Below are 9,232 nucleotides of genomic sequence, written 5' to 3' on the forward strand. Positions count from 1 at the left end.
GGTGGATGGGTGGATGGGTGGGTGGGTGGATGGATGGGTGGATGGGTGGGTGGATGGGTGGGTGGATGGATGGATGGGTGGATGGATGGGTGGGTGGATGAGTGGATGGATGGATGGATGGATGGGTGGGTGGATGGGTGGGTGAATGGATGAATGGGTGGATGGATGGGTGGGTGGGTGGAGGGATGGATGGATGGGTGGGTGGAGGGATGTTGGAAGGTGGATGGACAGACAAGGATGATGGACGATGGGTGAAGGAGTGGAGGATGGGTAGGTGGATGGACTGGTGTATAAATAGAAAGATGGGTGGATGAATCCGGGTAATGGGTAGATGGACGGGTGGAGGTATAGAAGGTAGATGGGCAGACAAATCACTGTATGGACCATAGATGGAAAGGCAGTCAGAGTCGTGTGTGCTGCATGGGTAGTAGGTGGTTGGCTGGCTGAGTGCGTTGTGGACAGATGGATGACGGTTGGACGGACAGTGGAAGGGAGGAAGGAAGGTAGTGAATGTGAGAATGGACGGAAACGAACAGGCGAATGGGTGAACAGAGAGTGTATGAAGGGGAGACAGGAGGGAGAGTGTGCTCCCCAGCCCTGGGCCTCCACCCAGATCTGACCTCGGGCCCTGCTGTCCTCATTGTCTGGGGAACCCGCTTGAAGAGCAGGATGCTGGACCTTTGGCGTTCTAGGCCCGGGTCCACGAGGAACCTCCGTTTTCAGAAGTCTTTGTGACTAGATTGGCCTGCCTCCCAGAGGATGGAGTGAATATGGACAAGCCAGGAGCACTACCCCTTCACCAAGCCACAGCCATCTTTTCTCACCACGGCCCTCCTTGGAGACTGCGTCCCCGGCTGGGCTCTGCCGGCTGGGAAGACCTCCCAGGGGACACCCGCCTTCTCCCCACCCAGCTGGACAGCACCTCAGCCAAGCACCACCTCGGCCGTGGCCGCAGGATCTGAGGCTGGACAGTGAGCCGGGGTCAGAGTGGACGGCACCGTGGGATGAGAGGCGGGTGGGGTGCACGGTGCCAGCTAGCCAGACAGCCCTGCCCCTCAGGAGCCTCGCACCCTGGCCCAGCCTCAGGGACAGGGACCCAGGGCTCGCATCCAATGAGTGTCACCGATGTCCGCTGCTGCCATGACATCGAGACCCCACCTCTCAGAGCTGCGGGTCAGGGCCTGCCCACCATAAGGGTCCAGAGGCTCAGAAGGGCCACTGTCCCAGGGATACCCAGGCTCTGCCCCTCTGCCATCTGTCCCGCCTGCCAGAGAGCCCCACTGGACATGGAAGGCTAGTCCTGCCCGTGGGAGGCCAAACAGACCAGTGATGTCCAGATGCCGAAGAGGCACCCGGGCTAGCGGAGCGGCAGATGTGTGGGGCTGGGCAAGGGCCGTCTCTGCAGTGCTGTGTCAGCCGCTTCTATCTGGGGCCTGGCAGAGCCCAGGCCTGTGGGGCTAGGCCAGTGTGGGTGCCCAGGGCCTGTTCAAGGTCCTTGAGCCACGCCACCCCACTCATGCAAACTGGGGCCAGGACCAGGCTGAGGGGCCCACTCTCCCCCACCACCTGAAGGTCCCCCCTGAAGGTAGCTGGAGCCAGACTGCTCAGGGGCCGCCTCTCCGTGTTCCAGCCTCCTCCCTGCTCGGTGGCCTCACTCAGCACCTCCGGCTTCAGAAGCCTGCCCCCTACCATCCCTGGGCCCAGGGCCTGCGTGGTCAGCTCTCAAGCCCTTTCTGGGGTTGAGGTCCGTCTTCCACCCCAACCAGGGCTGGGCCACCCTTATCCCTTGCCTCCAGCCCAGGTTCCCAGACCCCCTCCAGCCCTGCCCCTCTCTTCCCACCCCTGCCAGGCCAGGCCAGGTGGACCGGGGTATGGATTACCTGTTGCAGGCTCTCTGAGGCCTGCGGCGTGTCCAGCAGTGACCGCTCAATGCTGTCCGGCCGCACCACGGGCCTGGTGCCCTGAGGGGGAGGTCACGGGCACCCAAAATAAACCCTGTGCTGTTCCTCCTCTGACCTCAGCGCCCGCTCTCTGGCTCGGCCCGTTCACGAGGGAGCACCTGCCAAAGGCTGAGGCCACTGAGCGGGATGCCACCCTCCTCTGCTGGCCGAGCAGGGCCACTGCAGGGCCTGGGGCAGCCCGTCGGCAGGTGCAGCGCCTCGAGCAGCCAGGCCTGGGCGAGGGGCAGCTGGCTGCTCCCAGGAGCAAGGGGGCCATGGCTGAGCGGGGCTGGCTGTGCACAGGACTCCCTCGGCAGAGCCCCAGCCCCGCCCACAGACAGTGCTGAGTGGTCCCCAACGTGCTGTCCCCACACGTGTGCCCGCATCTGGGGGGGTGGTCCTCGGATCTCTGCTGGCAGACCAAAAGGAGCCAGCCTGAGGAGGGCAACCTCACCGCCAGAGGAGGCCATGGCGGCCCCCAGGAGCTCATGGGGCCTTCCCTAGAGCTGACTCTTCAGGTGGCTCCACTGGGCAGAGCTGGCCAAGGGTCAGCTGTACGTGGTCCCTTCAAACCCTGGCCCACCCGAGAATCCGGACAGGCTGGGCGACAGCATGGGACGGGAGGGACAAGTTCCAACGGGGAAGGGAGGGGCGTCCCCTGCAGCTCCACCTCTACTGTCGTGGGTGCCTATGGCCTTATCTCCACCCTGCAGGGATTGAGTGGGGTGCCAGTGGAAGCCTTCTGGAAGCTTCTGAGGGCCCAGAGCAGGCAGAGAGCTGGGTGGAGCTGGGGCTGGGGCGTGTGAGCCCCCCCCCCCCGTCCTTGCCGGAAGCCTCCTCTGTGTCCCCCCAGGGCGCACCTGACAGCCCCTCGCCCAGAGCCCTCGAGTCTGGAAGGAGATCCTGGACAGCTCTGCCTTCTCCGTTCCTGTTTCCCTAATCCAAGGGCCGGGCCCATTGGAGCTCATGGCCTTCCCAGCTAGCAAAGGGGCCGTCAGAGGCCCGGGCAAGGTGTCTGCTGGGCGGGCAGTGCCATCTGGAGTCTTTGGGCAGAGCGGCCAGGCCCCACGGGCACGCGGCGGAGCCCACTCTGGGCAGCACACTGCATCCAGCTGCAGGGAGAGAGGACCTAGGGGTCTGGACCCCCAAATGGGGAGCTCCCAGGCTGGCAGAAGGGGTACGGCCCTGGCCGCCAGGGGAGCCCCAGCAGGAGCCCCAGCAGCTGAGATCCTGTCTGGGCTGTTTCTCCCCCCACCCGTCTGTCCTATGCTCCAACAACACCCACCCGGGACTGGTCACTGAGTGGGGCGCAGACGGGACGGAGGCCTGGCCGTGGACACCCAGAGCCGTGTCTCACGGGCGCCTCCGGGATGCCAGGCCCCTCGCTCTGACGGAGGACGCAGGTGGGCCTGAGGCCCGTGGAGGGGGACGGCTGCGCTGGGGGAGTTGGGGCCCCCGTCTGGGACCCCACAGCAGCCTGGCCCGGGGGAGCCTTGGGCTGCATCCCCAGGGCCACCCTGTCCCTCCCGTCACCCCTCAGCCCATCAAGAATGTGCCCGCTGTCGGGGGAGTAAAAATAGAAACTGACACTTCCCAGGGAGGGGGGTGGACCTTGCCCCCTTCTCCAGACACGTCCCCCCATCCGCGCCTTCTCAGGCCTCTTCCTCCACTGTTCCTATACTTGGTAAGGGGCCTGCTTGGGCACGGCCCCTTCCCGCCTGCCCCACATGCCCGGTCAACCAGCCCCCAGCCAATGGGCTGCAGGGAAAGATCAAATGTCACTATAACATGAGGGCGTGAGCTGAGCCGGCAGTGCCTGAGCCCGTCCTGTCCACAGGGAGCCCTAACCCTTCTCTCCAGACTCAGCTACAGGTTGGTATGGCCCAGGGCTGGGTGGGGCCGGCCCGGCATTGGAGGGCACCTGGGGTCGTGAGGTGCCGAGAGGGACCGGGCCGCCACATTTCCACACGTCTCAGCTCTGAGCATGGCGGCCTGGAGAGCCCACCGAGACAGCCAGGGTCCCCAGGGTGCTGGCGCACAGGGCGGTGCTCTCCGAACATGGGGAAAGCCGCTCTGAGTGGGAACACGGCAGCCAGGGTGGCCCGAGGAGGAAGGTGAGGGCTCCCCGGGAGGAACGGGGCACGGGGCTGGATAGAGGTACCCAGGAAGGGTGCCGCCCACAGCCCCGAGGGTCCCCGGGGACCCAGTCCCCAACCCCGGCCGGGGCCTTTCCCCTGGAGCTCCGAAAACCCGAGAGCACCCAGCCAGTCCCTCCCAGAAGCTGGGGCCTTGGCCTCAGGCAGTCATCTCCCCCAATCCTGGCATTTGTAGAGACAAACTCGTGGGGGGCTTGTGTAATTCACCCCAGGGGCAGCTCCGGGAGGAGAGGCATCTCCCAGAGGTCAAGGACAGGAGCCCAAGAAGCACAAGTGGGGACCCGGGCTTCTGTCCTCGCGGGCGGAGCACATGCTCCCCGGCGCCCCGCCCCTGCTCCTTGCCCTTCCGCCGTCCCCCTGCCCCAGCCTTGGGCCCAGGCGCCCTCACCTGCCGGTGCCCTCAGCCACCGGGGGGAGCAGGGCAAGGAGCCACTGCAGGACAGGGTGGGGGCCCGAGCCGAGGCACGGTGACGCGGCCGGGGGCCCACAGCCAGTGGGGACGGGCCTCCCATCTTTCCATCCCCGTCTTGTCACCTGGGAAGGAGGGAAGGGGCTCTGTGTCTCCAAGAAGCTCTGACCTCAGGGGCTATTTTCACTTTTGTCCCTGCTGAGGGACAGCTGGCTTCCCTCCCAGCTGACACAATGCCATCCCTGCCCTCGGGCACCCCCGCCTTGGCCCCTCCCCACAGACGGCGAGGTGAGGGGACAGAGAGGCCTCATGGTGTGTCCTGCAGGGCTCCACTGGGTAGAGGGGCAGGACCCAGGAGGAGCCTCAGTTTCCCCAGGGAGAGTGAGGCTCCGCAGGGGCTTGCAGGACCCCTGTGTCCCCCCAGACCTCCCCCCTTGGACACCAGCCCAGAAGGCAGGAAGACAAGATGCAGGAGGTCAGGCAGGCCTGGGACATGTGGGGGCTGGGCGGGGACCTGAGCCCGGCGCTGCCCCCACAGCCCCCCTCCCAACATCTTGGGTTTCTGGGCAGAGGTGTCTTGGCTAATTTGGGTGCCTATTTCTGGACACCTCAGCTGCTACTAGCTCCTTAAAAATAACTGGCCCCTGGGCTCAGGCCACAGCAGCCCCCACTTGAGGCTGCCGACAGGTGTAGGGCCCTGCCCCGGTGGAGGGGGGCCAGCGGGGCGAGGCCCCCGGGGGGGGGGTTGGGGGAGGCTGGGGACAGGGCCCACCAGGAGGGATGGGGCCCAGGAGCAGGGAGGCCCCAGCTGCCCACAGGCCGGGGGGCTGTGCCTGGAGGGTCTGCAGAGCCCTCTTTCAGGGAAGGGCCTGGCAGTTTCCCGGGCTGGGGTGTGGGAGGCAGAGATGTGCGGGTTCATTTTGCCTGGAGCTTACATTGCTCTGGGAAAAGGAACATTCTTGACGGAGGCCTCGGAAAACTTCGCACCTTAGCGATGCGCACAGGCCCCGGATGATGAGCTGGTGTTTTCCTTACACGGAGCTCCCTGGGGGCCACTGACTGCGCACACTGTCCGGAGCTTTGTGTTTTAAGCACCCAGGCCCCGGGCCGCGGACCCTGAGCGCCGGCCTGGGCGGGCCACCCCTGCACACTCAGCTCCCCCGCAGACAAATTTAAGAGCACTGGAGGGGCCTGGGGAAAGCAGGCATGGAGGGTCGGCCGGCTGCCGGTGCTCGGGCCCCGGCCGGGGGCGCCCAGAGCCACGGCCGGATCCCGGCCCTGTGAGCCCGGGCCGGGAGAGAAGAGGCGACAGGACGGTTCATAGGCTCCTGTGATGCGGGGAGCGAGGGCCGCGCAGGGCTGTGGGGGGCGTCCAGGGCACCCCAGGAGGAAGCCGTGAGGGCCCTGCAGGAAGGCGTCCACTGAGGAAGGCAGGAGAGGCTCTCTTGGGGACGTCCGGGCACGCAGACCCGGCGGGTCCAGCACGCACCCTGTGGGAGCCGGGCTCTGCAATCTCGGGGACCCCGGGGAGCCCCCTGACCCCGGCGCAAAGGCAGAGCCCATCACAAACATCGGCAGGGTTTCCCCACCGTCCAAAGCCCCCGACGCCGCTCTGCGGGGAGTGCCTACGGAGGGTGTCTGCCCCGGGTTGGGGGTGGACTCCGCAAGGCCCGCCCCAGGCCGGACAGCTGGCCTCCACCCTGTCCCTGGATGTCCCTGCACACCCCCAGCCGCAGAGCCCAGCGCTCACCCCTGCCAGCACTTCCAGACCATTCCTGACACTCCTCTCGGCCCCCCTCCCCCAACAGAAACAACCTTCCACCATGTCGGACGAGGAAGTGTGAGTATCAGTCCGAAAAATGCCCACCCCGCGTGGCCCCGGGACGTGGGCTGCGCTGAGGCCGAGGACCCGCTGCCTGTGAAAGCCCACCTCACCCATCCTCTCTCTCTCTCTCCCTCCCTCTTTCTCCTCTCCCTCCCTCCCCCGCTACCCCCAACAGTGAACAGGTCGAGGGTAAGTGTCCGCCGGGTTCCTCTCTCCGTCTGCCCCACCTGGAAAGCTCATGCTTGAGGCAGGACAGCACGGCTGTCCCCAGGGACCCCTGGCGGGAAGCCCGAGGAGGCCTGCTGGACCGCCCCCCCAACCTGGGCTCCCCGGTCCCGCCCCTGCAGCCAGGACCCCCTCTTTCTCCAAGGGCATGTCCCCAAGATGTGGTCCCACGAAAACCCTGCCCCGAGCGCCCAGCTTGCCCTCCAGGGCAGGGTCCAGGCAGGGGCGCCAGGCCCTGGCTGCCCCTCCACATGCGCCCTGCAGGACCTGGGTGTCCCAGCACCAACCACCCCCCACACCAACTGCTGGCACTGCCAGAGGCTCTCCTCCCCCTGGAGCCAGCGGCCCCCTCTTGGCCCAGGGACCCCCACCGCCTCCGTCCCCATCCTCAGAGGTCCGGGACTGGGGCCGCTGGCTCCGGGCCCCGCGCCCCCGCTAACACGGCCTCTGTGTTCTACCCCATTGCAGAGCAGTACGAGGAAGAAGGTAACTCCGGGAGCCCGCACAGCCCGCACCTGCACAGCCCACACCCGCCTGCCCTGCTCGGCCCCTCTGTGCGTGCTCCGCCTCCGCCCCACTGGGCTTCTCCGGGTCCTGGAGCCCATCCGGCCGTCAACCGCCCCTCTTCCTCGCTGCCCTCTGTCCCTGCTGACACTGCTGGTTAAGACTCCCCACTAACACCAACGGCTGGGGTGTATGGACCCTGCTTGTCTCTGTCTCTGCCTCCCTGCCCCCCTGCCTTTCCCTCTGTCTCTGTGACTCTGTCTCTGTCTCTGTCTCTCCATCTCTCTGTCTCTGTCTTTATCTCTGTCTCTCTGTGTCTGTGTCCTGGTCTCCCTCAGCATGCCCGCCTCGGGGCAGTGAGCTTCGGGCCGATCTGGAGCCCCTTCCTTGCTCGGGCTGTGTCTGTGGGGGGGTCGGGGTGTGCCCGGGCATGCGGGCGCTGGGGTGCTTCGGGGCGCAGGGGTGCCGCATACCTGACCACCGTGCAGGGAGGTGTTCCCGCAACCTCAGCAGGCTCAGCTGAGTGGCCCTCCAGGTGCTGTGTTTTGAAAATATTTTGAAAACACTTGGCTACCCTAACAACGTGAACAAAACATTTCTTTTTGTGCCGAAAAGTTAGAAAGACTCCTATCTGAGGGACACACGGTCCTGGGGAGCACCCCTTCCCAGCGAAGGCTCCTGCTCCCTTTTCTGCCAAGACCCGCCCAGACACCCGGTGCTGGGGCAGGCGGGCAGCCGTGCGGCCCCACCGCCCTCAGGAGGGAGCAAGGGGCCCGGGGCTCCTGGGCCCACCACCTTGGTTGGGCTGGCGCGCCCCCACCCCTTCTCCCTGAGGCCCCCCGCCCCGCGTGCGCCCCCTAACGACTGCCCTGTTTCCTCTCTCCCTCCCGTCCCGTGGCCCCCACCTCAGAAGAGGCCCAGGAGGAAGGTAAGTAGGGGCCAGGAGCCGGGCCCCCGCAGCACCCTCAGCCCCTCCGCCCCCAGCGTGCCCCCACCCCTAAGGACGTGCGGTGCGCTCCTGGCCTAACCTCTCCTCTCTCCTCCTGCCGCCTGCACGCCTGGCACCCCTCCACCTGCAGAAGTCCATAAAGAAGGTATGAGGACACAGGACTTCTGGCCCTCATGTGGGGCCCAGGCCTGGCTGGAGCCCACGCGGGGTGGGGGAGGGGGCGGGGAGGCAGCGAGGTGCCAGCCAGCAAAGGGCTCCCCCATGTGGCCCTAACATCACCCACTAACCCCAACCAATGCTTAACCAGAGAAGGGGGTCCCCAGGGCCACGCACACCCCTGTGTCAGGCACGACGCAGACGGGGCTCAGGCCCCGGTACGGGCAGAGGGGGGTCCCTGAAACTACCCCTCCACCCCGGGGGTGGGTGACTGAGAGCCCAGGGCTGAAGGTGAGCCCTTGACTGGGTCGGGGCCCTCGGCCGGAGGGCGGGTGGGAGCAGGCTGATGGAGGGGCGGGGACACTGTCACTCCCTGGCCACCTCCACCCTGCCCTGTGGGCCCCTCTGCAGGACCTAGGGGCACCCTGCCCTGTGGGCCCCTCTGCAGGACCTAGGGGCATCCTGCAAGGGCTGGGGATCCTGTGCCCGGACCAGGGGGCTGGGCGCCTCTGCGTCCCCTCGGGGCTGAGCCTGGGCTTTTCGGCCCTGCCCTTGGGGCTCACGCTGCCTCTCCAGGCCGCAGCCGGGGGCTGCCAGCCCCGGTCAGTCCTTCCCGGGGGTAGGGGACAGGCGGGGGTCCCAGTGTGCGCCACGACCAGGGGTCCGCAGCTCCACCCTAGGGCCCTGCCCCCGGCAGGTCAGCAAGGCAGGGACGGGGTCTGGGGGCAGCGGTGCCCACGAACACTGACCGTGTCTTGCTGGCTTCCCGCATGCTCCCCGCCCCTTGGCCTCGGCCACTGACCCTCCCGAATGGCGACTGGTGTTTCCATTAACCTGGGACCCTTCCTCCTTTGACCTCTGACCCACGCGTGCTGTGCCTCACTCCTCGGCCCTCCCTAACCTAGAAGTCCATGAACCAGGTATGTGCCATGACTTCATCATGTGGGCGTGAGCAGGTGCCCAGGGGCCGCGTAACCTACTCACAGTGTGTTTCTGCTGGGCCCCCGCCACCCCCGCCCCTCAGCCTCTGCCGAGGCTCACAGCTCATTTTCTCTCTCCCCCACCCCC

At 66.6% G+C, this 9,232-nt stretch overlaps 1 protein-coding gene across 1 annotated transcript in view; it reads left to right on the top strand.

The window, feature by feature from the left end:
* Positions 1 to 3,760: 3,760 nt before the first annotated feature.
* The window catches only part of TNNT3 (troponin T3, fast skeletal type), a 14,742-nt gene continuing 9,270 nt past the window's right edge, over positions 3,761 to 9,232 (top strand). The window contains exons 1-6 of the mRNA XM_029957221.1: positions 3,761 to 3,812; positions 6,314 to 6,345; positions 6,506 to 6,519; positions 7,024 to 7,041; positions 7,970 to 7,987; positions 9,070 to 9,084. Coding sequence (XP_029813081.1) covers positions 6,329 to 6,345; positions 6,506 to 6,519; positions 7,024 to 7,041; positions 7,970 to 7,987; positions 9,070 to 9,084 — 82 coding nt within the window. The 5' untranslated portion in view covers positions 3,761 to 3,812; positions 6,314 to 6,328. The remainder of the gene's footprint in view (positions 3,813 to 6,313; positions 6,346 to 6,505; positions 6,520 to 7,023; positions 7,042 to 7,969; positions 7,988 to 9,069; positions 9,085 to 9,232) is intronic.

The sequence above is a fragment of the Suricata suricatta genome, chromosome 11, assembly GCF_006229205.1.
Source record: "Suricata suricatta isolate VVHF042 chromosome 11, meerkat_22Aug2017_6uvM2_HiC, whole genome shotgun sequence".
NCBI classification, from domain to species: Eukaryota; Metazoa; Chordata; class Mammalia; order Carnivora; family Herpestidae; genus Suricata; species Suricata suricatta.